The sequence below is a fragment of the Centrocercus urophasianus genome, unplaced genomic scaffold (assembly GCF_019232065.1).
Source record: "Centrocercus urophasianus isolate 14NV4802_14NV808 unplaced genomic scaffold, USGS_Curo_1.0 seq_24, whole genome shotgun sequence".
Taxonomy (NCBI): Eukaryota; Metazoa; Chordata; class Aves; order Galliformes; family Phasianidae; genus Centrocercus; species Centrocercus urophasianus.
The window spans coordinates 9,159,413-9,186,691 of NW_024884800.1; the positions used below are offsets into that span (position 1 = coordinate 9,159,413).

At 44.1% G+C, this 27,279-nt stretch overlaps 1 protein-coding gene across 1 annotated transcript; it reads right to left on the reverse strand.

Moving 5' to 3' along the window:
• Positions 1–2,303: 2,303 nt before the first annotated feature.
• LOC122163747 (sodium/hydrogen exchanger 2-like) lies at positions 2,304–27,279 on the reverse strand. The gene is made up of 12 exons (XM_042825215.1): positions 27,030–27,279; positions 25,257–25,720; positions 24,907–25,157; positions 21,124–21,341; positions 18,770–18,966; positions 14,358–14,447; positions 12,418–12,488; positions 11,298–11,462; positions 10,101–10,215; positions 8,800–8,934; positions 3,933–3,999; positions 2,304–2,419 (listed from the first exon to the last, which is right to left on the reverse strand). The coding sequence occupies exons 1-12, from the start codon at positions 27,277–27,279 to the stop codon at positions 2,304–2,306; spliced, it is 2,139 nt and encodes a 712-aa protein (XP_042681149.1).

Genomic DNA, 27,279 nt, shown 5'->3' on the forward strand with positions numbered 1-27,279 from the left:
CCTGGTTGTCCGTTTTTTCATCATCAGAGAAAATACGGGTAGTGCAAAGACCCCATTTTCTGGAAGCATCCTGCTTTTTCCAACCATTTTTATCATTTACTACAGTATTACAAAGAAATACAGATGTGCCAAAGCAGCCGCAACCCGATAAGGGCCTTGGTAAGCCATAACAGTATTGCATAGAACTCATGACAATGAGTGATGACAACTGAATTATACAAAAAAAATCAGTTAAATATGCACATATACACATATGCATACACAAAAACTAATGCAAGGCTGATTTTCATTGCATGCAATTGGATAAATTTACAGTGTTGGGCAGCCAGGAGTAGCCTTCAAGTGAAATTAAATTAAATTAATCAATTTATTTCAAGACAGTGTTACAGAAGTTTAACCAAATAAAAATGAGGCCCTTACATCTTTGTAAAGCAAACATACGTTTTTGCATCTTTAACTTTGAGTGAATGCTGCAGGGTACCAGGCAGTGATCTCCTAATGGAGCATTCATGTACACAGGAGATTGGCTCCCAAGGTCCAAAAATATCATGGAGAGAAGTTTGCAAATTCCTATAACTTCTTCTATTCTTAATTCAGAGTTTCTTTGCCACTTGTTCAGATTAAATCATAGAATCCTAGAATCATTAAGGTTGGAAAAGACCTCTAAGATCATCTAATCCAACTATCAGCCCACCCCCACCGTGCCCACCAAGCATGTCCCTCAGTGCCACGTCCTCACAGCTCTTGAACACCTCCAGGGATGGTGGCTCTCCCACCTCTCTGTCAGTCTGTGCCAGTGCCAAACCACTCTTCTAAGAAAAGAAATTTTTCTTAATATCCAACCTGAACCTCCCCTGTTGCAACTTAAAAATGCTCTTGGATTCATTGCAGAAGAAGGGAAGAGAAAGAAAAGTACCACTGTTTGCAGTACCAAACTTGAGCCTTTTGAGTTTGGATAAGAATGCAAAGGCTTGGACACTTACTTACCTTCACCTTTGGACAAAATGACGCAAATGTGGAAGTGTCTCTCATCTTCAGGTGCTATCCTTGCAGCTCTGCACCTTTGCAGCAGGGATTGTGCCTTTTCTGACAGCAGAGGGATAGGGACCTCTTTCTCTACTTATTAGGATGTTAATTCAAGCCTCTTCAAACACTAAAAGTCTCAGTAATGGCAGTAGAAAACCTCTCAGAGCCTGTGCAGTCCAGCTCGTGGTGCAGGCACCAACCTTTGCACTGGTTAGTGCCTGCTCTGGAGCAGATGTTGAGTCCCAGTAGCAGTGCTGCAGCACCATGCAAGAGGAGTGACCCCAGGTCAGTGACTGTCCCCTCTCCCCTTCCAGCTCTGTTCTTTGTGCAAGAGTTTGCATGTTTCCTGCCCCAGAGATCGAAACTGACAGGCTTCTCCATAGAACATTTTATTTTCCAGTGTTAATCCTTAACTAAATTTTAAAAGAATATTTGTACTGCTTCTAACACATCCGTAATAAGTTCCCCTTAAAAGACCCAGTGCTGTTGTGGGATGTTCCCTCTGCTAAGACGCTTCACCTGATTGAACAACAGGATTTGACTCAGGAATGCACATGATTAATGCTCACACTGAGGACTCACCGGTTCCTGAGAAGCAGCAGAGGTTTTTTGCTCTGTCTGCTGTCATTTCTGCAGCATGCTCCACCGTTTAATAGAACTGTCTTTGAGATTACAAAGTTTCTCCTAACATATAATCTAAACACTCCCTGCTGTTTATTCTATCCCTGCTGACTACTGAGAAGCCCCAATATCCCATTTTATTAAACATTTTTTCTTGCACTTTCTTGTCTGTGCATCATTTCACAGAACCATAGAATCATTGCAGTTGGAAGGACCACTAAGATCATCTAATCCGACCACCACCATGCCTGTGACTACTCTAGATCACATCCCTTGGTGACACATCCTGCCCTTTTCTTCATCACCCCAGGGACAAGGACTCCACCATCCCCCTGGACAGCCTGTGCCAATATCCCACTACTTTTTCTGAGAATAAATTTTTCCTAATATCCAATATTTGCCTTTTCCTTGGTTCCTTTTCAAAACATAGTGCTGCACAATGACAGCATGATGTGATGTGGATCACTCAGAATTTTTTTGCATAGTCCATGCTGTCCTTTTCAATATGCATCTTATTATCTTATTTACATTAAGAGCATGTTGCTGGTCACCATTACAAAAAAAAAAAAAAAAAAAAGACTCAAAAAAAGTGAAAAAGAAAAGAAAGCAGACTGTATTATGGACACCTGCAAAGCAGTGAGATGCAGCCAGCAGCATCACATATCCGAAGTCATCTCTTTCCCTGCTCCTTCCTGTTTGCTGCGGGCAGGGATCACACACACAGACTGTGACCGGTTCTGCTTCACAGCCCGAACCTTCTCTTCATCCTCCACTGCAAGAAGAAAAAAGCAGAGGCACGGCTGAGGGATGTTCTCCTTTGTGGGTCAGCAGTAATGAAGCAGTATGAGAGCCATTGAGATGACCACTGGCTCATTGGGGATGAGCTATGTTGCTGCAAAGATCACTTTTCAATTATGAAACAGAAGACAAAGATCAGCATCTGGGTAGATGAGCGGAGGGGGAAAAAGCAGAATGTGAGCCCTACTTTGTACCTTGAAATATGCTATGTGTCTGGATCAATGAAACACCATGCCACGTTCTGTCTGGGTGCACAGGGGCATGACGCAAGGACTGCAGCCCTGTCAGCCCTGTGCCCACATGTTCCCTGGGGCACAGACTTGACAAGAGAGAATGTAGTAAAAAATAATTAAAAACAACCCAGAATTGCTGTATTTTTGTCACTCTGTTCTGGTTACACTTATGTTCTTCTTCAAGAACATTTAAACATTTTAGAAATGTTTAAACATTTGTAATAAACCATGGACTAAAACAGATACATCCACAGCAGGTGGCCACACCACGAACACAGGAATGCCAGAGAGTTGTGTTCCCTCTACCTGCTTATGCAAAGCTGCACTCAGACACCTTTGTGCAGATAAAGCACCAGCTATACAGCTCTCTACTTAATATGTAGTTAAAAATTTTAAATAAAACTGCAAAGAAAGACAACATCAGAATCGGAATTACATAAAAAATAATGAAAGGAAACAAAGATACTTCCTCTTTTCTTAAATATTTTTCAAGTATACAACAAATAAAGAAATACTCTGTATGCTAATGCTTGACCCAGGCACTCAGTACAGGTCGGCCCATATTTGGAGGCAGTAAATCACAAAATCATGGAATCATAGAATCAGTGATGTTGAAAAGACCACTGACTCATCTAGTCCAAGCATCAACCCACAGCTGTGATCACTTCAGACCATGACCCTCAGTGTGACATCTTCCCTCGCCTTGAAAATCTTCAGGGAACCTCCTGCCACCTGGAGGAGTGGCAAACATGGCAGCTCTCTAATCCTCACCCTTACAGAAGTGATTGTGCTGATGGTGTTTGCTGAGTACTCAAAGACTCGTTGCCCAGTTCCCACATGCTACATCTCTGGTAGAGATGGAAACTGAATAATGTTGTGATTTCAAGGCTAAAACAAGACCATCCTCTACATTTGGGAAGATGCATTTTACAACTTTAAACAGCTATACTCTTTGATACTAAACCATTTGTTTAAAGCATGAAATCTAAGCTTTCATGTGTCTAAAGAATGAGCTTCTGCATACAAAAACACGAGGTTCTGAACCACTGGTCCTTCTGTAACAAAGATTCATGACAGTGTTTCTAATGGTGCATTTTAATAACACCCAACAAACAAACAAACAAAAACACCAAAGATGTTAATTTTCGGAATCTTTTCTGCATAGCATTCACATCTCAAAGCACTGCCCTCCTTATCTTCAGCTGAGATGTCCCCAGCAGGGCAGGGTGAGAAGAGACCCCCATTCCCACTTACCAGTGAGGGAGCGGCACAGCCGGGGCTGCACATCGGAGTCACCCCGCACCAGGGAAGAGCCCTCCTTCTGTGATTAAGGAAGAAAAGTGCTTTAATGCATTTATGAAGATTGCTAGCAAGTCTGTTAATGACACTCATGCTTCATAAACAAGCCATTTGCAATCCCCAAGGACTCTGCTTCCATTTGTTTTACTTTTGCCAAGAAAAACAAAAAGAACTAGTTCTAAAAATAGAGCCAATGCATGGCAGGCGTTTCTAAGGGGAAATATTTACAGATACCAATGTGGTTGGGTTGGTGGGAGCTCTCCAGCAGCACAGTGCAGGAGGAGCTGACCAGGATGGGGACACCAAGCCCATGGCCAGGACATAAATGCAGCACAAAGGTGGCAGCGAGCCCACCACCACCTTTCTGAAACCAGCAGGTAGCACCGTCCTGCCCACATTGTTCAGTTTTCCTGTGAACTGGGAAAAAGCCTCTTGTGCAGCTGTGATTCGGCACCCAGGGCCAGGAATCTGAACTGCCAAATAACTCTGGACATCTCCCAACCTGGCTTTCCATTTTGTTTCCCTTCCCTTTCCCCCCTCCCTTAACAAGGGACCCAATGCCCTCTGCCCATTGTACACGGTTTTATTGACCATTTTCATGACAATGCCTCCCGGGCTCCGCAGCAGCAGCCTGGCTCCCTGGAAAGCCATTCCCAGAGGCATTTAATACTGCTCAGAGCATGCTCCATGAAAGGGCTCTGACATAATTACCAAAGGCAGTATGTCATTTACGCACACGGCTTATGGGCAGCTCCAAATAAGCTCTTTCTGGGGGAGTGCACTTGTGTTTTGGCAGAAGAAAAGAGAGCCAAGTTGCCTGGCTACAGGTGCAAGGATTTTCTGGGTGCTCCATGGTAAATAAAAGCTATCCCGGGTCTCAGAAAACACAGTGCCAGGGTACTTTGTGTTGGCTCCTTGCCTAAAACAGGCAAGCCTAAAACACACACAGTGCTGAGAGCCAATGTGATGCACAGCCACAGGAAGCAGTGGCCTTCGGGAGGAATTTTGTCCTTAGGCGGAGGAAGGCAAATTTTCTGTTGGAAATAGATAGTGCCTTGGAGTTAATCCTCTGGGCTGCAATTCAGACCTGAAGTCACCTCTCAACCTTGCCAAGATTTTTGAGCCTGGTGTAAATCATCTGACTCGCACCACTGGCACAACTGGCTCAGAGGGGTCGTTCGCTCCTTGCTTCTCACCTATTCACTTGGCAAACCCTTGGCATGGTTCTTAGCACAGCCAGAGCCACCTCACACCACGGTAAAGCCAAAAGATTGACACCTGAAGATAGTGAGGACAAAGGCAGGAAGGGACTGAATCACAGAATGGTTGGAAGGAACCTCAAGCATCATCACTCTCCAAGCCCCCAGCCACAGGCAGGGCCACCAACCTCTGCATTTAATACTAGGCCAGGACTGGTCTAGTCAGGGACTGGTGCTGGCTAAGACAAAGCTGAGCACCGGGCAGGAGGAGCTCCACTGCTGGTCCTTGGGCTGGTGGTGGCCTACAGAAGGACACATTTCCATGCAGCCCTTATTTTTGTGTTGACTGATACAGGAAGAAAGAAATCAGCCCCTAATAAACTACGAGATTAATCTAATTGAGCTACTACAGCTTCATAATTTAATAGCAAAAGAACAATCAATTTCACTAAAAAAAGAAAAAGCCCTACATGTTGACAGCCGCTGAGCAGGAAAAGCAGTGTTTCTATGGAGCCAAAGGGATTTTTTAAATTATTTGCTCAGCTCAAAACATGTAATTGGTTGAATGTATAGCGAAAGCTTCCTTTCACATAGGCTGGAAAGGGAAGACAGCCCACACATTGCACCACTGGAGGGTTGCAGGGCTCTTGGCTGGAAGTTTACTTCTGCTCCTTGTTTTCCAGCTTGGTTTGCAAACACAGTTGTAATGCTTCCATCTTGTGGAGAAATGCAGAATAGAAAAATGTGCAGCATGGGGGTGAATGGATTTTGCTGCTGACTCAAAGCCTGGGAGGCCAAACCCTTCTTTCAGAGACTACAAAAAATTGAGTATGAAATTGATATAAAGTCTCCAATGCCAGCCACCCCAGTCTTCCACTCACAGCTATTTTAAACACCATTTGCTTATCAATTTGACATGAAATTCTGAGTGCCTTATTTTTATCCAATTAAAAATGTAAAATACTTAAATAAACTGCTTTTTATCAGTGTTCTTTCTGCTTGCAAATTCCAGTACTACAAGCTTTTCTCTTATAGTGGGAAGCACTGCCATCACACACCTCCCTACATCACACTGATATTATGAGGCTCTTTTAGAATATTTTCTCATAACTTTTGGGGATGGTCTTACTTCTATCCAAATTAAAACGAGGCAGTTACTCAAGATAACAGATAAAAGTGTTGGTCACACCACACCCTCCTGACTTTTTGCTTAGGTTCAGAGTGCTGCTTTTTGGGCTGAGGCTCATTCTAGTGATGTCTCTCAGCTGGGAGAAGGGAGAAGTAGCTATTATAAAGATATGATGAGCACTCCCAGAAGTCTCCTGCGAGACATAGAATGGCTTAGGTTGGAAGGCTTCTAAAAAGACTATCTAGTTCCAATCCCTTGCTGTGGGCTGGCTGCCACCCACCAGATCAGGTTGCCCAGGGCTTCATCCAAACTGGCCGAAGGCACCCCAGGGATAGGGTATCCTCAAATTACAGAATCAAGAACCATTAAGGTTGGAAAAAGATCATCTAGGCCAACCATTAACCCATCTCTACCATGCCCATGAACCACACCCTCACTGCAACATCTATCCTTCCCTTCAACACCTCCAGGAACAGTGACTCCACTTCCTCCCTGGGCAGCCCATTCCAGTGCCTCATCACTCTTTCAGAGAAGAAATTTTTCTTAATATCCAGCCTGAACCCTCCCTGACACATCTGAGACCTCTCCCTCTAGTTCTATCACAAGTTATGTGGGAGAAGAGGCTGAACCCCATCTCACCACAACCTCTTTTCAGGGAGTTGTAGAGGGCAGTGAGGTCTCTCCAAAGTCTCCTTTTCTCCATGCTACCAGTCCCAGTTCCCTCAGCCGTTCCCTATAAGACTTGTGCTCCAGACCCTTCACAGTTCCAATTCCCTTCTCTGGACATGCCACAGGGCCTTGATGTCTTTCTTATAGTGAGAAGCCCAAAAATGAACACAGCACTCGAGGTGTGGCCTCACCAATGCCAAACACAGAAGGACATCTGCCTCCCTAGCCCTGCTGGATGTATATTTTTTTTATATTTGACAGCTGCATTGAGTACCAGCTTGGAATTTTGCATTGCACCCAAGTGCTCATTGTGCACCACTGACAGCAGCTGACAAGTCCCATGCATCTGCCTGAAGGGGAATATTCACCAGATTATTCTGTCCTCAGAAAGGCCAGTTCTAAGTGCTCAGAAAAATGGAGATCTTTTTGAGGTGCCAGATTCCCTATTTAATATTACTGCTGGGAGCAGCAGAGGGCAGGAGTGTGGCAGCACAAGGGTTAACAATCAAATGTCCTTAAAGTACATAATGTGCTCAAAATCAGCGCGAGTTTGATGTTGTTCTTTTGAAGTTTAATTATACCAAATGTTCTACAGGAACATGCCATGTTCTTCCCTATCTATTTTGAATTGTAAGTACCAATCAGCATGCAAATGATCAAATTAAATCTTTTAAGTTGTTTGCAAGAGCCGGAACACCTTTCTGCAAGGAGGGCTGGGAAACAGTAGCATTTGGTGCATCGCTGCAGCTCTCGGCAGGCTCCTTGGTGACTGGCATTTGAACAAAGAAATCAGAATAGAATAAAGCCTGCGGCAGCCTGGAGATCTTGTGCTGCCGTGGAAAATCACTATCTAAATAAAGAAAGATAAAGTATCTCCTCAAAAGGTCACCCTGTTCTCCTTAGTGATGGAGCCTCCAAGAAGGAGGTGAAATTTAAGATGGCTCACACACTACTGATGCTGTGCTGGGGAGATCTGGAGGCAAATTGTGGGGGCTTAATTGGATTTCCTGCAGATGAAGAGTTACAAAGGACTAGAGTCGCCTATAGGACTGAGCCCGCTCCTCACATGCTGCTCCTGGACCATTCCACCTTTCCACAGGGAACATTTGCCCAGCTCCTTTCATCAATGGCAAAGGAGCCAACAGAAGCCACGGGCACACAGACGTCGCATTCACCTTGCTTCTTCCCTTGCTCAGAATATGAGCCGGCAGGGAGCTATCCTAGCCAACCTGGAATTTGCATGGCTCTCCAGCAATCCAGCATGCAACGCTTCCATTTTATTTCCTTTGAGTTTGCCCAGAACTGTAGTTGCTTTTAAAAACAAAAAAATCACCTCCAAAATAAATAAGAGCACTCACAATAACACTTCTGTCCTTTTAAACAAGGATTTTTAGGGGTAAAAAAACCCCACCAATTTTAAATGTTTGCAGAGCATCTGGAGTGCTGACAATGGATGCACTCAACACAGCCTGCCACAAACTCTCCCAGAAAAGAAAACATGGGAAAAGTAGATATCTAAATCTACAAACTGAGGCTCAATTAATAATATTTGCTTAGTCAGTAACTTTCCTGGTGGGTGGAAGGTTCGGCTTACAAAGAGCTGAACGGTGCTGCAGACAGGATGGCTCATTTGTTTGTCAGGAATTGGGTAGGTTTCTTTCCCTACTCATTGGAATGCCATTTTGGATTCAGGAGGACTATTTGTCTATAAAAGAAAAGAGGAGGAAAGAGCACTTTTCCCAGTTCTTGTGATACCTGCAGTCCCTCTGTCACCACGGAGAGCAGTACGTGCACTGCTGCTGCAGGCACATCCCCACTCCCTTACCTCCTTCCTGGGGCTGATCCCATAGCTCCCACTCGCATCCAGCCGCAGGCTCCGGCGCTGCAGGATCAGGATCTCCTGGGCCTGCTCCACAGGCTCCGTCTCGCCGGGCAGCGTGTGCCTGCTGTACGCCGGGCCCTGCCATGCACCAACAGAGCATCGTGAGCATGGGACAGCTCTCAGTTGTCCCCCAGACACGGGGACACTCAGCCCCGCAGGTGGCCAGAGAGAATCATAGGATCATTAATATTGGAAACGATCACTAAGTCCAACCATCAGCCCATCCCCTCCACACCCACTGACCACGTCCCTCAGTGCCACATCTCCGTATTTCTTAACACCTGCAGGAATGCTGACTTCACATCCTCCCTGGGCAGCCTGTGCCAGCACCTCACCACTCTTTCAGAGAAGAAATTTTCCTCATATGCAACCTGAACTTCCCCTGGGGCAACTTAAGGCCATTCCATCTCATCCTATCACAATTACCACAACCCCACCTTGCTACCACCTCCTTTGAGGGAATTGTGGAGAGCATTCCACCATTTCTATAGGTTTCTGCCCAGCCTTATCTCATTCTTTCTCTCAGCTCAGTTAAGTGGCAGCAAGGGGGTGTTTGTCCCTGCTATGCTGAAATGCCCACCCCAGCCACATCCCCAAGGACTCAGTATTTCATGCATAATCCACAAAACAAAGGCTTAGGTGGATTTTAAGGATAAGGCTCCATGTATCAGCACGTGAGCAGCAATCAGAATGCACCTTCCTAAGCTCTACGTCAAACCTCAGAGGGATTATTTGTGAAATATTCTGTAAACAACAAGTGTTTTTATGTCACCCCCTGATGTACCAGATTGGTAGTAAAAATTATGGTATTGGTTTACTGTCTTGCTTTGAGGTTACAGCACACCAAGCTGCAATGGCACGATGATGGGGCATGGGTTGGCTGTAATGCTGCAACCATGCTGCTCTGGTAGGTAACCAGGAGCTTTGCAGTAACTGGATGAGCTAACCTGGCTCCTGAGGATCCATGTGCTCCTCTCTTCTCGTTTCTGGTGCTGATGCCTAAAATAGCTCGTGAAATTACAGGCTGACTGGGGGAACCTTTCAAAAGCTGTCATGCTGCAAACAGAAACGTGCCACTGACTTGGAAACTAGATCTGGCTTCACACAGCCAACTATTCTCTGCTCACAAAGCCACATCATTAGTAATTATGTAAATATTCACAACATCTGCTCAGGCTGCTGGGATAACAGAAATAACTTTTGTTATTGGACATACAAAATACGGATGGAGGGAAGGGCTATACCGTTCTCCGGATTCGGTACAAGTTCCTTGCCAGTATTTCCTGTATGTCTTCCAGACCATCCGGACACAGAGCATCCTCTGATTTCCTCTCTGTGATGACAGTCCTTTCACTGTTACTGCAAAGAAAACCAAAGCACCTTACTTCAGGAGGTGCACACCTGGTGTGTCATCAATGCCCAGTATCTCCATTGGGTACCACAGGTGGAACAGGCAGACATGAACAATAGCAAGCCCCTGCAGATGGAGCCCACCCATCTGCCAGTCAGTTGTGAATATCCTCCTTCTAATCTTGGGATAGTGTTTATTTTGCATTGGTACAAGGTATGCTGTTTCTTTCTATGGAACAGCCTGGCAGGGAGAAGCAGAGGAGGCTGAGAAGTTTGTTAAATAATACCATCATAATGTTCCAATACTTAAAAGGAGCATATAAAAAAAAGAGAGAGAGGAGCTTTTTATGTGGTCTGATAGTGACAGATAAAGGGAAAATGGCTTTAAAGTAAAAGAGAGGAGATTCAGATTAAATGCCAGGGGAAAATTTTTTATTCCAAGGGCAGTGAGGCCCTGGCGCTGCTGCCCAGAATGCTGTGGGTGCCCCATTCCTGGAGACGCTCAAGGCCAGGTGGGATGGGACCCTGGGCAGCATGAACTGGTGGGGGGCAGCCAGCCCATGGCAGAGGTTGAGGCTAGGGAGGCTGTAAGGTCCCTTCCAATCCAAGTATTCTGTGATCCTGTGATTCTATAACTGCTCCTTCTGGTGGTAGGGATGTGGACAATGGCAGCCTCTTGGTGTGCAGCAGATTTATTTCATTTATTTCACATGAAGCCACAGAGCTGAGCAAGTGCCTTTCCCTTGCAAATAGCACTCCGTGAAAGTGACACATCAGAGACAGCAATCTGGCTATCTGGAATCCAATGCAAACCAAACTTCCACATAATGTGATTTAGAAGGGCTCTAAAACAAAGCTGATATCCCCAGCTATACGTCCAATAACTAGGAGCTACTTAAATCTTTCCAGATCTATTTATAAGTTTCTTAAAAGATTTCTTTCCTTGAGAAAACTCAATAATTCTCAGTCATGATTCTTTCCAGCATACGACTGGGGGATAAAACCTATCTGCTGGCTTTCGCAAACAGGGACACAGCTTTATTACAACTTAGTGGCACTCTATTTGTGGAGACAGGCAGGGGAGCACTTACAGCAAGGATGGGTGGGATGGGGCATGGCCCAGCTGCCCTGCTTCTGCCAGCTCGATGGCGTGCTTCCGCTCCAGCTTTTCGTAGAGAAGCACAATGCTTGATTTGGGCTGGTCGTATTCTCGGAGCAGGTACTTCTGCAGATATTTGCTGTTGAAATACTCCAACCTGTTTGAGAACAAAGCAAGGTGTTCTTAGCCTCCTGCCCTTTGCTCCCTAGAACTACTGTGAGTCTGAACAAGCCAGCAGCTTCACAGTCCATAGTTGCCCCATACTTTATTATATTTCATTTCCTGCTTTCCAGAAACCTGCTGCCCAAGAGGCCAGTCCCTACTTATTTCTGTACATAAGCTAAGATATTAAAACATCTTCAAATACAATAAAAACTCCCCAAAGTGCCAAGTTTATTACTAAGGCCAGTAAGTGCTACAAGTACATGCAGTAGCCCCAGAGATACAACAGGATTTAGTGATTTAAACACTTCCAGATGCCCTCTTGAGTTGTTTCTTCCCACTTTCTGCTAAAATGCAGCACAACATTTGGAAAAAATCTTGCTGGTATCAGACAGCGATGCTGCAGCTCAGCCACATGGAAATCCACTTGCAAGGAGCAGCAGCAGTGCTTCCCATACCCTCTAGTGGCACTTCCAAGCACTGTCATTTCTAAGAAAATACCCATCAGCTGATACAACCTGAGTCATTATTATTAAGTCAGCTTTAAATGAATTAAACCAGGTAGACTGTTACTACTAGGTTAAGCTATTATTTAAATATAACAATAATTTCTTCTATGTGGACAATCTACCATGGCACCTGCAGCTCTTGTGTTTCCAGCAAATTTCTTTGGACAAGGGGCAAAAACTGTAGGTAAGGAAAAAGGAGTCTTTTTAGAGCAAAGAACAACATGCTTCCTGCAAGGAAGGAGAAAGGATTTGCTCTGATCAGCAGCAGTGCCCCAGGAGCCTGGTCTCACCTTGCTGCAGATGGAGGAGCTGCCCCTTCCCATCTGCGCCGAGCCACAAGGATGAATGAGGCTCAGAAGCCCACAGCAGAAACTTGCAGAATAGGAACCAGACTCATTTTTTTCTACACATGTACACAGTTGTATTTTGGCAAATCCTTACTTGTCTTTCCAGTAATACTGTCCCCAGTGTCCAGATATATCTTCTATGCCAGCCAGCAAGTGATCCAAGAACTAAACAGAAGAGAGGATTTTGCTATACACTGGTTGCATGTATTGCATACGTGATGAACTCAGTCAGCAAACATCAAAAGCCAGCAGACAGAATGGGGGACATTTCCAGCAAGGTACACTGCTCTGGTAAACAAGAAGAGGGGCTGTCGGCCTAATTCCCCATTCAGCCCTACACATGTATCCCTTGGTTCTGGAGCACAATGAGAGATTTGGCTGCTTTCTTTCAGGTCTGTGCAAGCAAAGACTAATCTCTGAGGGACGGGGATCTGTTCCTTATGATACGTGCAGGTTGGCTAATGGCTGGCACATCCTGCATACCGGGCCTCAGCAATGCTCATACCACGTGTTTTGAGGACAGCTTGTCTCAGGAGAACAGTATCTTCAGGATATAAACAGAGATAACGTATAAATGAATACTCCACTTGAATAATAAGTACTGCCTTCCCCCAGGCACTTCCCACTAAATAAAATCATTGACCATACTGTGCCTTATTCAAAAACATTATGTTTTAAAACACGTTGAAGAATCCTGGACTGGTTGATGGTGCTCCTGTGAGCACTGGGTGGCACCTCCCAGCCAGAGCTGCACAAACAGGACCCCACGCTGAATGTCCCAGCTATGGGGACTGAGAAATGTGAGGACAAAAGCTGCTTCTTGTTCCCTGCATGCCTGCCTTCCAACTATCTGCATTGTTACCTTGTCTACTTAGCTTAATTGGTACATGGCCATTTTCAGCTCACATTTCCCAATAAACACATTTTCAGAGATGATTTACTATTCAGACACTAACAAAAGAAGAAAGTATTCTCTGTTCATTATAGGAAAAGCCTCCTCAGCCTATTGAACTGTTCTGTTAACCTCAGACAAAGCCCTGTAATACAACCTAATTGTGAGGATGCCAAACATTTTATACATGTCCCCAGACCTAACATCTCTATTTCCAGCTACTCAAAGAGAAGACAAAAATATTCCCGAAGGAGACATGCTTATGGAAGTGTGACTGGGCATAAGCAATTAGATTCAGAGCAGTACTTCACACTGGACACGGCGCATCATCAAATTAAACATCCCAGGCCACAGTTCTCTGCGGGGTTGTAAGCGTCAAACTGAACAAGACCCAGTGCAAAATCTCCCTGAGTTGTTCCCCACATTGCATTGCAGCTGCAGTGGGATCCAGCCTTGCTTCCCTTCAGCCATGCAGAGCCCTGGGGAAGGGTGCAGAAATCCCTGCTTTCTCCTGGAGTTGAATCACTCTGCAATGAAGTCCCTGTAAGCAGAAAGGCCAACGTCTGGATGGTGAGAGCAAGGTGAACCAAACCGCACCTTTGGGCTATAGGGACTTCAGTGATTCCGTCCAATATAGTGTTTCTCTTACTCTTCCTGGGTTTTGTTTGTTTGCTTTTTAAATATCCAAACTGGTGGTGCTGAGGCAGGTGCCCCATCCTTGGAGATGCCCAAGGCCAGGCTGAATGGAGCGTGGGGCAGCCTGACCTGGTAGGGGCAACCAGCTCGGGGCAGGGTTGGAACTGAGTGATTGTTAAGATTCTTCCAACCCAATCCATTCTATGATTTTCTGACAAGCTTTTGGGCAAGCGACCATCTTCATCTGCCATGTTTGTGCATCACCTTGTGCAACACTCAACTGAGTGAAAGGTTATCAATGCAGTAGAAATAATAACCCCTTGTTAGAGAGCTGCATAGGACTCTAAACCTGGAAAGAGTCCAACCTGCAGAAGACTCAAGCAAAATCAACAAGAGCTTATAAGGCTGTAGAGTCCCGGAGGCACACTGCATTGCAGAAGGACTCTATGCCCACCAGCAATGGCTTGAGCTTCTCAAGGGCTTGTGTTGTTGGATTCCTTACTTACCCGAATGTGAATCTGCTCACCCACCGTGGGAGCACTCTCTCTTTTCCTCTTGACATGCAACAAGTCTACAAGAGGGCGAATGGTCATTCCCTGCAGCAAAGTCACAAAACCAAAAGTCAGGCTTTCTTCACATCAAGCATTCTAGTGGTGCCTGCATTGTCTCTTTTGGAGCAAACTTAGGAATTTATACAAACCACACCTACCACAGCCACTGCAGCACAAGTAACTTTTCTGGTAGAACAAAGCCTGCTGTTTGAGCTAGCACCTCTGCTTTAAGGCAGAATAAAGGAAGCTTTGACAACACTGGAAAACCTTCTATCTGCTAATGTTTGTAAGCAAAACATTTTGTCTGCTTGCAGAAAGCAAGTGTAGTCATAGTTTGTCAACAGCAGTTCACACAGCCTTTAGATAGAAGTGGCAGAGAGGAGCAATGCTCTGCCCTCCAGCATCTCCAAGATCACAAAAACTCAACCAGTAACCTCAAGGTCAAGCCCAAAGTTTGCTATTGCTGTAGTCTACCAGATGGAAAGAGGCTTGAAATGTCCAAAGTTCAAATGCCCGAAGCGATGGCTGTCCTGGAGACAACTGAGCACACAGCCCCTGCCAATGGTGGCCCAGACCAGAGTGGGTGACGTCTGCTCACTACTTAAGTGCCACAGATCATTACTTCAATGATCTTTGATCATCAGCCAGTGGCTAAGTTTGCTAATCAAAGTATTCACCTGGTGGGAAGGTCAAGGAAAGAGTTTTAGAGTCCTTTAAGCCTTGTGAGTGAACTTTGAAAATACTGCAGTAATGCATTTCCTAGTCAGGCTTCCTTATGAAACTTCTTTTCTAGGACAAGTTTACAATAAAAACAACGGAGCAGTTAATATTTATGACTTCTGAATGTCACAAATGTTGGCACAGAGGAGAGTTGAATGCATTTTTAATAGTAAAAACAATTAATGTGCCATTTTAATAGCTAATAGCAATTGAAATGCATAATTATTCAGAGTAAATAAGAAATATTTGAACTTCACAAATGAGATATTACAAGAATGAACTACAGACAACACATTTTGGACTCTTGCCTTCATAATAATCAGCGACATTTCTATTCATTTTAAAGTGGTGTTTTGGAGATTTGAGAGCAGGACTCCCAGACTTAGAAGCACCTACATACCTGGATTCCTTACATCCTTCCTCACCATGGGAGAGCTATGAGAATCCTATATGTCTCTCAGGCCACAAGACCATGTCATGCCTGTAGGTCCCCCATGACCTCTACCCACCAAGGACAGCTTGCCCAAAGAACACTGCATGATGCTGATGGGAGGCCAACAGTACCCTGGGCTGCATCAGCAGAGGGGTGGGAGAGGGCTGGAATTGAATGGGGTTCAAGGTCCCTTCAGCACAATACAATACAATTCTATGACATGATGGCTATAGCACAGCTCACACAATGGTTTTCTACCAACAGCAATCCAGTAGCTAATGGGTAAATATATTCAGCAAACAAAAAGAAAATACAAAAGACTCTATGATGATGATTACATTTGCTAACAATTTCGAAGAGGTCAGAGGTCAAAAGACAGAATGATTTTTAAATGGAAAGTATGGTATTTGGTTTTTAAACCTCACACAGACTGAACAGCAAGTGCCCTCTGTGGCATTCCAGATGAGCCCACAGCTCCTGGAAGGACTCCGGTTGGGTGGCACCAAGCCAGGCCCGCCTGCAAGCACTGAGGACTTGACAATTGCTCAGCCAACCTTCCCAAAATTATTAACCAAATCTCTTGGGGGAAGGGCCTTATGCAACTGAGTTAGAAAGCCCAAAATAGACACATTTCCTGGGTTATATAAAGCACTGACAGAGCCATGTATGGACAAGCCCAGCTGTTTACACATTGGTTATTGGTCTGCTTTCCACACAGTGTGGACAGGATCTCCAAGAAAATGAAGTGGATCTGTTCTCCAAAAAGATGCTTTGCTGGCCTCCACCAGCTTCTCCCCTGCTTTCTGTCCCCTACCTTCTGAACAGTCTAAACACAAACTAAGACCCACGTCACTACTGATATCACTGTAAACATATAACAAAAAGACATTACACAAAACAACAGCAGCAAAAAAAAAGACAACAGAAATTGATTGTAGCCAATATTTCACTTGCTCTTTCCACCCAAAACAATGTGAAGGATGTGGGGATATCAAAGATATTACTCCTCAATTCCACATCCACCAATCTGCTGCAGCAGAGCTCAGACTTCTGGAGAACTTCCATAAAAACCAAGTTGCTGAATGCTCCCCCTAATACCTGCTTTTTCTTATTATCACCATTATTTTTACTGTGTTTTCCATGCTGTGTTATAACAATACTTCTCAGATTCAGCTTTGCAGCAAGTTTGCTTTCTCCTCACTGTTCTCATGACTGCCCCAGCTGCACGATGCTGCCTGAGCAAAGCCTGCTCTGCTCCCACTGAGAGCTGAGGATCCCCACGGGGATCCTGTCCACCTCCCACCCATCAGCATGGGAGTGACATCACCAGCTGAGCTTTGAGGTTACACAAAAGCCCTTTCCAGGTCCTGGAAAGGATTTCCCAAAGCCTCGGCAGAATGGAGCTGCTGCCTTAGAACAACCTTTGTCTGAGCCTCAAGAGTGTCTCTGCATGAGCTGACATGCCTAGTGACCGTATCTTTTCAATTTCTGACCCACATTTGCATCTTAAAACTTGTCACCCTCCACCTAACCACGTTCCCCACCCCCAGGCCCCCGCTGTCTCCCTTCAGCATGCAACAAGGCCCTGAAACCTGCAAGCCCAGCAGCACGTCGCACTCATTGCGGATATTTTTCAGCTGCTGGCGTGAATTAGGAGGACTTAGGAACGAACACAGCCTCTCCTGTATTGCCTGAGCACCCAGAGCCCACACTGCAGGGTTCAGGGAGGCCAAGCGGAAGGAATCAGCTCTCCCTGGGTGATGCTGAGCCATGGGGCCACTCAGCAGCTGACACCGTGACCCCGTGTCCTAGAGGCCCTGCAGCTGTTCTGCAGCCCTATCCTGGGATGGGGAGGATGGACATCCTACACCAAGGAGCTTTTCCAGCTCCCATCCCACACACTTATGCCTGCTCACCTCCCCACCATCAGCCCTGCTCCCTTCGGGACCCAACGACCCCAGCGTTTCCACCACATCCTCGCTGGAAGCGGCAGCATTTGCAAGGTGAACCAAAAGGTGGCTTTTTGCTGAGAACCCCTGAAAGCAGCCCCAGTGTGACAGGCTCGCAGGGAAGCTTTCACCACTAGATGTCAGAGCAGTGCCTGGCGGAGGGAAGCTGCCGAGCACCTGGAGGGGCGATCCGAGAATGCGAGGAACGGGGCGGTCCGTCACCAACGGGAGCAGTCCTAGCAGGAGCACATCCACAGGCGAAGTCCAGTACGAAAGGACTTCGATAGGAGCTCCTACAGACTTCTGTTGGGAGCAAGACAGGCACGTGCCCACGCTCAGGAATCCCCTGCTGCCCCGAAACAAGACCTTCATGTTGTTGCAAACCCACGCCAGATGCTCGATAGGAAAGAAAACATTCATTCCATCTGCAGCATCTCATCTGTTAGGGTACAGGGCAATGGCATATTCTGGATCTTTTTGCATTCTCTCAGCAGTTACAGAACACTGCCATAAATAAGTGAACTCAAAGTAGCAGTTTCCCTGCAAGGTTTTTGTGCTACAACTAAAGAAGCTCTAGGGTAGAATGGGAATACAGGTAGCGACTGGACTCAAAGATGAATTTAAAAAAAAAAAAAAAAAAAAAAAAAAAGGAAGAAAAATCAGAGGCAAATAAATCAAGTGTGCTATGACTTATTTCTTTTGATTTTCCTCGCTTTTACAAGAAGTAACACACCCACATTTCTTGCAGCAGAAGAGTTAGCGCAAGCCCCTTGCTGCTGAATCATCATAAAATAATTGCAGCTGCTGTGCTGCGTGAACATGAAGACTTCTCAGGTATATACACAAAACATTTTGATCAGCAACTACTGAATGGATATTGCTTCAACTGTTGGATTCCCCAGTAAACTGGGACACATTCTTAGAAAATTCCTCCCAGTTTCCACCACTGCTGCCCCAATCAGGATGGATCAGATCAGAAATAGGACATGTTGTCAAGGAAAAGGCTACAGCACACGATTTAATTGAACAAAATACAATCAGCCTCACAAATGCATCACACCTTCTGCCTCTGTAAGTAGCAACTTTTTAAATATTACCCACCTGGACACCGGACACAAAGGGAATTTTAATGACCAGTAAATTCTCATACACATTAGCTTGTGCACCATGTCTAATGCTTAGTTCTGGTTACTCATCTAAAAGACACAAATCGTGGTCATTCTCTACATATGCTCATGACTGTCCTCTGGGCTGAGCGTTGTTACCTGTGCAAACACAGTGAAGAGGATCACCACAGTGGTTGCTGCAATGAAGAGCTTCTTTCTGCGAAAGTCAGGAAGCAAGAAGACCAAAGAGAAGCAAATGGCACCACGGAGCCCCCCGTAGGCAATGATGAATTGGTCCTTGCTGGTGACAGTGTTCACATGAAATCTGTTCACAAAGAAGGTCAGCACCAGAACCCCTGAAAACAGGAAAGAAGGTGGGGACATCTCAAACAAGAAGAAATCGGATATATTCCTCATAAATATATCCAGTAGATTAATTTTCTCAAGATTGAATGATATATTCAATAGCAAAACGTCACTGAACTCTGAGCACTAGGCCAAGCAGGGTACCTTCCCAATGCCATTGGAACCCCAGAGCCCTGGAGAAGGGCTTTTCTTCCAGCCTCAGTCATTCCTGGCCTGGGGGAATACAACAAACACGACAAACCTTTAAGTAAGAGATTTATACTGCTCAACTTCAAGACCATGTAAGGTGACATGAGTTGATGTAATTTTCATTCATCTGCAAATACAAGACAGATGCAGAAAGATACAAAAAGTCTGGCCTTAAAGCTCTAAGCCATGATCTTAATGCCAACTGATAGGACAAGCATTTTATTTCTTGAAGATTAACAGCCATGAAGATCAATGGGAAGCTCCATTCAGGGTGACACATGCAGGATGATTTTCAGCCTTAGTCTGGGTGTTCTTATTTAATTCAGGGGGACCTTGAATATAAAGAGCGCTTTCTTTGCTGGTTGCAGCACTGAGCCCTCCTCTAATGTATGGTGTAATCTGAGTGCAATCAGAATGGCTGTGTTGAGAGAGCCGGAGGATTTTGCCAGGTGCTTTGTAACATTACTACATTCCTTACCTCTTGCAACGAAGAATTTTCCAACTAAATAAAAGTCAAAATAACTCAGAACTTCTTTTCATCTAAGCAAATAACTTAACAGAAAAAAAAAGTTTAATCATAATAAAACATTTCAACGTATGCACAACCAATAACTGTGTTTCCAAGTGCATTCGCAGTGCAGTTATTAAAACAAACCTTGGCATGTATTAGCAGCAAATAAAACAGATTCTGCTACGTATACGTGCTAATCATGGCTTAGCCTATTTAAGCAATTTCTTGAAGTGCCTATCAAATTTGAGTTCAAGTAAATTACCATTCTGTTTGACTCAGTGGTTTACAAACATAAATCCCATTGAATGTTTTGTAGCTATCAAGTCTTTGCCAAAACGTGTGCTCTGCTGTATCTGCAGATATTGTTAACATATAAAAACATTCCTAGATAAGGAAGATGTAGAGTCCCCTCCATGGAGCTCCTGGGCAGCCCGCTGACCCTGCTCGGCAGGGTGGGTGGACCAAACAGGGACAACAGCAGCTGATAAGCTGTGGCTTGCCTTGAAACAGCTCATTTTCTGTGCCTTGGAGACCAGTTCTCAAACTGTTTCAGGATATCATTCTCCTACTAGCATTTCACAGTCATTCCCACAGAGGGAGAAGACAGTGAAGTGTTGTTTCATATTTCCTTTTCATGTCACATCACAAAGATTTGTTCCTTATGTAATCCCAAACAAACAACAAAAAAATAGCAGGATGTTACTACACCCATAGCTACTTACATTCCTAAATATGGTAATTAAATCTTTGTTACACGTGTATTCTCATATTTTTGCCTTTCACCTCCCATTTTAGGTCCCAGTTCTCATCTACCCACAAATAATCTGCGTAAAGCATCTCCAGGGACAGCTGTCCAACGGTTCCTCCAGTTTTCCTTTTAAGGATACTGCTGTACACAGAGGTTGTTGTCAATTAAATCCCCTAAATCTCTGCAATTTAGGATATGCAGCCAAAGGCCCCAGGGTTTTACGCAGCCCTGATCCCAGGGTTTGCGCTCACACTCTTTCTCCAACTGTGAAGATAGCAAGGGACCATGATACACTGAAATGGAATAGGAGATCATGATAATCAAAGAAGGGCCTAGGGCAGATGGATCTATAAATTAGGTATGATGAGAATTTCTATTTAGCACCAGTGCTGTCTGTGATGATTGCACAGACTAGAAAATTGCAGTAGGGTTACTGACTTGCTTTTGAGCCCCACAGCAGTGCTGGAGGGCTGCAGCCAGCCCATTTCAGCCCTTGTCCTTGTTCATGGCAGAGGAGTTGGATTAGGTGATCATCAAGGTCCCTTCCAACTCAAATGATTGTATGATTCATATCTGTAATAACCACACATGGAGAAACTGGAGAGGTAATGGCAGGGGCAGAAGCATTCTCTCATTAAACAGAATCATAAAGTTCCATTCAAACAACAACCACAACAAAAGAGCATCATTTCACCATACCTAGTGCTCTCCAAATCAGACAGAAAACGACAGTGAAGAAAATATATGGCCAGTTCCACTCGTGATTTTCTCCAATGGTAGACACTCCAAGAAAGATGAAGATGAGGGTATCACTAACACTGCTCCACATCTTCATGAAGTATTTGACCGTGGTGTGAGACTTCAGAGAGATGTTGGCCTCCACATAACGTTTCATGCCCATGGCACAAGCAATGATGCTGGGAAAATTAAAATGAAACATTTTCCTTCATAAGGACACAACACTGACACATTATTATTTAAAGAAAAAAATATCAGCTTTATCAAGTGCCAGATGTTTGCAGTGCTAGTGATTCACTTCCTTCAGCCCACTAACATCAGCAGGACAATCAAGACAGTAAGATACTATATAGGTTGACCAGACTGCCCAAATATTTTCACAGATAAACAACTTCATTCACTGCTGTTGTATCACACAGCAATATTTCCCATCACTGTATCCAGCTCCCAGCACTTTAACTATACCTATCTCAAAACATCTGGGCAGAAGAGTTTAATTCCTAGGAGCTGTTTTCCTGCATGGGAGTCAGACATCTGAGAGAAAGGGAGAGCACTATGTGCAAATAGGACTGTTGTGAAGTGTTTGCTATGTGGTCACTACAGGAGTCTCTTGTAGGACTAGAAGTTATAATAGCTTAAGAGCAGCTTGAATGGAAACACAAACACAAAACATACCTCGTTCTGCATATTTCCAAGTCCATCCAGAGTTGTCCATTCTCTGGATGTAGCCAAGAAGCCATCCAATATGCAACCAAAAAACAATAAAGTGTTCCAGCAGTAAAAAGAATCTTAATGAACGCTCATCAGGCTGAACAATGAGCCAAGAATTGGCTTCACTGCTCCTCCTAAGTAAATTAGAGAGCGTTGCTGGAGTCAGAACATTTGACTTCCTTGTATCATGTACCCAAGGTCACTTCGGAAGCACACAGCACCAATTAAAACTCTGCCTTGCTATTTTTCATGGCTAATTGGTTCTTTAAGTTACAGGGTACATGTATTTAGTCTAATTCATCAGCTTTACAAATCAATACATATTCAGGCCAGCAGTCTTAGAAGGTCAGAGCAACCGGCTGCTCAAAAAGTCAAACCTCCATTTTTTGTATTTTGACCTGGACAAAAACATTTTGTTCTAGAAGTGGTACCACAAGTGGTAAAATGGTTTTACATTTCTGAGATCTGATTTTCCCTGGCACTTGGTAAAGCCATCCACATGGAGTACTATAGATGACAAATTCCCTTCCCAGGAGACTTCATGTAACTGCTGTTCTTCTTCACCTGAAGTACTGAAAAGTCTTTTTCAGATGAAGATGCACTTTTCCCCTCTGTGAGTTGCTGCTTACTTGACTTGGCATTCAAACAAATGACAACAGCAAATACAGATATTTCCTTTTCTTTCATCTCAAAATAATTATGTGTTTTCCCTCACTGCCAATCAGAAATCAAAACTGGAGTTAAGGGAAGGACCAGGAGAAAAGGTGCAGGACATGGAAGGTCAGACACAGAAATGCCACCATGTTCTCACTGGGGAAGGAGAGTCTGTTTCACCTGACACAACACTCAAAAATCCCTTTTTCATCCAGTATCCAAGTTTATATCTTCCACCTAATAAGAAAAATGTGTCACTATTTAAAAACATTCCAAAATTGAACTTTTTGATTTATCCCTGTCAGGCTGATCCACTTTGCCTTAAAGTGCAGCAAAATAAAGTAATTTTTCGGTTTCTGTATCTGCCTCAATAAAGACGGAATAAAACAGATCCAACTAAGAACTAAGAAACCCAACACGGATTTATGGGCAACCAAATTCCAGAGCCATGGATTGGAAATCCTTCTTGGAAAAAAGGATAGGGGTTCAGATCATTCACAAAGAATAAATTTGATCTTTTTTTCCTCACAGCTTCAAAAGATGGGCACTGACACTGGGACAAGGAGGAAAAAGTATCTGTGTGTATATATGTATATAGAAATGTATGTGAATGTATGTATATACAGCTAAAAAACATTAGCAGAAAAGTTTAGCAGATCGAGTTGCACTCAAAAGGTTCTCAGACTATGTAGAATGTATTTATTTATTTTTGCAATCAGATCATTTTCAAAAAGAAACAACTGCCAAGGTCTGTTTCTCATAATACAGTATTCCCTGATCACCAATGAATAGTTTGAAATCAAGACATACAGAAGAGGCATTTATAATTTGGCAATTGTAAGACTGGTATTGCAGGAATCAACTGCCTTCGCAATTGTTTTGCTTTAGAAACAATACATTATTCAAAAGAATAGAAAATGGGTTCCATAATGGGTACAGTAGATTTTGATTGATAGAAAGAGACACCATTAGGATTGAATGTTTTCTGCTCCATAATGATTATGCAGCACATTTACTTCACCGTTCCGTCTTTTGCTCCTATAAATAGGTTTTCTCTTACCTATTCCCAGAGCTAGAATTTTTGTCAGTAACGCCAGAATATTGCTTGTATTAACTGTTCAAAGAACACAATCTGCAAGATACAGGAATAGTTTATAGACAAAGAAGTATCATTAGTTTTAAAATCAATCTCCCAAGCGCTCCTGTATCTCTCTGGAACCCGGCTTAAATTTCTTATTTTTTTTTATCTCATTATCAGATTTACAGTTGCTTACACTGTAGCTATCAATGGAGCCTTAGTATACTTTATAGTCTTTAGGGAAATATTAAATGGTCAGTTGTGATCCTCAGCAGCAGCTGATTTAGTTCAAGTTGTAGAACCAAGCAACAAATATCAGCCCACAGAAATCAGAAAGACTGAATCACCCATGCTTTGTTTTTAATCTGTCTCTGCTTTCCAAGGCAAGGCTTCTGCTACCGCTAGGATTATTAGATTTATTTTTCTCAGCACCAGCTCCTCAGGTGAAATTCATAATGACGTAAGCACAAAGTCAATCATCAATGTATGGAACTAACTGTGCTCTATGAAATTGCAAACAGTTGGGTTTAGTACTTTTGAAATCTTGCTCTCTGACAAACTTGGCTGAATTTGGTCAATAGATTTCAAATGCCATTAGAGGCAGGGAGGTGATGGACGGGCCCACCCACATCAAGTACAGAAATGCAAGACAAGCACACGAGCTTTGGCTGAAACCTTTTGGAGGTCAGTCAGAACCTCCAAGCCAACTTTCCAGGCAGAAATTTCCATTAGAGCCCTCCTCTCTCACACAGAAGGCATATTTCCAGGCTTCAGCTTTATAAGGGATGAATAGCTACCACCCATCACTCTGCTGTGCCACCACCAGGTCTGCTTTCAGCACACGTCTGGACACCAAGCCCCAGATGCCAGCTGGTAAGGCACAATCAGGGATGAAGCTAGAACAGACTTGCAGTAAACCTAACGACCACATTTTTCTGAGGTCATGAGGATTTGATTAAAGAATCCTTGCTGTTTTTCAAACGTTGTTTTTGGCTGGGCCTACCCCCTATGGGGCTCAAGTAACCATTCTTCAATAGCCTACTTAAATGAACTGGACGTTTGAAATTTGCCCGGCATTAGTGATCTGGATTGCCTGTGAGCTGCAGATAGTACTGCTTATGTGCTGTAGTGTAATGTGTGCAACGGGGTTACACCTCTCAGCTATTTCATACATTTTCATACTTTCTATTCACTGTCATAGACAGATTTGCAGCTAACTTTAAAAGACTTTTTTTTGATACCTGTTAGCAAATACAACCAAAAATCCTTCTTAGAGAAACGTGATGCTGGGGCACACTTACGCCACAATGCCAGAGAGGTGAAACATCTCTGCGGTGAGGTAGGAAAGGTAACTGTACAGGAAGACAAAGAGCGGCTCGATGACACGGATGTCCTTGGTGAATCGCGTGGTAAAGGCAGAGGTCATCCCAAAGGTAAGACCTACCAACACTCCCCCAATCCCAACCACAAAGAATTTTCCAACTCCGGCGAACACATCCACCGTTTTGATGGCTGGCATTTCACAGAATGATCGAAATAGCTTGTAGAGCACCTGGGTGAAAAAGGGAAAAACAACCATTAACAAAATCATCACCAGACATTGCCACCCTTCTTCTGGACACCAGGGGCTCTCACAGAGCCTGCTTCTCACCACGGTCACCGCGTCATTCAGGAGCGACTCGCCAAAGACCAGGATGTGCAGCTTCTCGTTGACGTGGATCTCCTCAAACACTGCCAGCACGGCCACGGGGTCAACCGCTGCAATCAGGCTGCCAAAGAGCAGGTTGTGGAGCAGTGACACGTCCCGCAGCCCAAAAGCTCTCACTTGGCAGATGCCATAGAGCGAAAAGCCGATCCCAAACACGTTCCATATTGTCCCCACCACCGCGTAGAGGAGAATGGTGCCGATGTTCTCAAAAAAAGGGCGGCTGGGCATGAAGTACCCTGCGTCAAGGACGATGGGTGGCAGCAGGTAGAGGAAGAAGATATCGCTGTCCATGACAGGAGGTGACTTGTCGTTCAGGCCGTAGATGATGCCCCCCATGATGAGTCCCACAAATATCAATAAACAGCTTTCTGGGACCACAGAAGGCAGCTTGTTGTATAGGTGAAATGCTGGAAGGGGATAAACAGAAAAAAAACTCTGTTATCACCCAAACTAGCCAAGGAAAACCAGGTACCCCTTGTGGTGAGGAAGCTTCACCAGCTCCTACCTCCCGCAGGCTGCACTTTGGAGTACTGATAATAAATCAAAGGAAATAAGCAGTGATAATAAATTATGTTATTAAGGTAAAGCTGCCCAATCAGAAACTAGCTAAGACATCTAAAAGATATCAAACTTTCACTCTGCAATTCCTCACACCTAAAAATACACCTTTAATGTTATGCTAATATACAAAGAGAAAATAAACTAAATCATCTGTGTAAGTAAAAATGCTTCTGGGGTAATGTAATCCAGTTGGCATGCCAACTTTAGCACTAAGAGCATAAACAGCAGCTGCTAATTTTAAACACAATACAGATTCCATACATACAAAAAGATTAAGAAAAAAAAGAATCTTTTTTTATTAAATAGTATGAAAACTGTCACCACGTGTAATTACCAACACAAAATTAAAGGTAACATGAGAAAAAAGATCAAGCAATCAATCAGACCAGCCTTGTGCAACACCCAGTGTTTGCTAGAGAGAAATCCTGGCAAGCACCATAAGTACTAGATGTGGGTTATTAAAAGTAAGAAGGAAATTGAAACAAATTGAACTGGAACAGGAATAACAACATTAAAAAAATGTGATGATTATTATTTCTTCATATTTAATGATGAAGTTGAGACCTCATTCCATAAGATGCAGAACAGCAAAAAGAAAAGGCCATTTCTAGCCAAAGAAATGAAATTCTGATCAAAATGAATCTCAGAGACTTTTCCTTTCTGAAGGAAAAGGTGGTAAAATAACTTATATGGCAGGAATTTCACAGACACGATTACAATTCCTGTGTGGGGGACAAATAAAGAATATATAAATTCCACTCTCTCCTATCCAGTCCTGCAGATGAATACACATCTGCTTGCCTTACATTTCCTTTGGCTTTATCTGGCTCACAGGAATTTCACAGCAGCTGAATACGCTCCATGAAGGACACAGCAGCCACTTGCAAGTCTGATTAGCACTACACACAGGTACATTTGCAGAGCTCAGCATTCAGCAGAAAGTATATCTGCCACGTAACATGCGCATCTGACACACAATGTGCCAAGTTACCTCCAGCACCAGCATCGCCTGCTTCACCCCAAACAGCTCTGAACTCCAAAGACAACCTCCAACCCGTCCTGTTTCCTCCTGATCCAACTCATAAAGGCTATCTTAGGAAAGAACAGCCACTCCCTGCCCACCCCATCCCTCCTCACCTTCCCAAGGTATCTCACCTATTTTGGCCAAGGATGCAAGCATGATCCACAGCGTGATTTCGAAGGGGACTTGGACATGCTGATAATCCAGAGAGAAAAACGTGTGCTCCGTGGACGCATTGCCCTCTGCTTCCTCAGCAGCCCAGCTGCCATTCTCTGCCACTGGAGAACCGTGCAGGGCTCCCACCCCGGCGGCTTGCAGGAAGGAAGAGAGCAGGGCAGCCAGGACAGTGGCCATGCCCTTGTTCCATGCCCTCTGCTTCTCCAT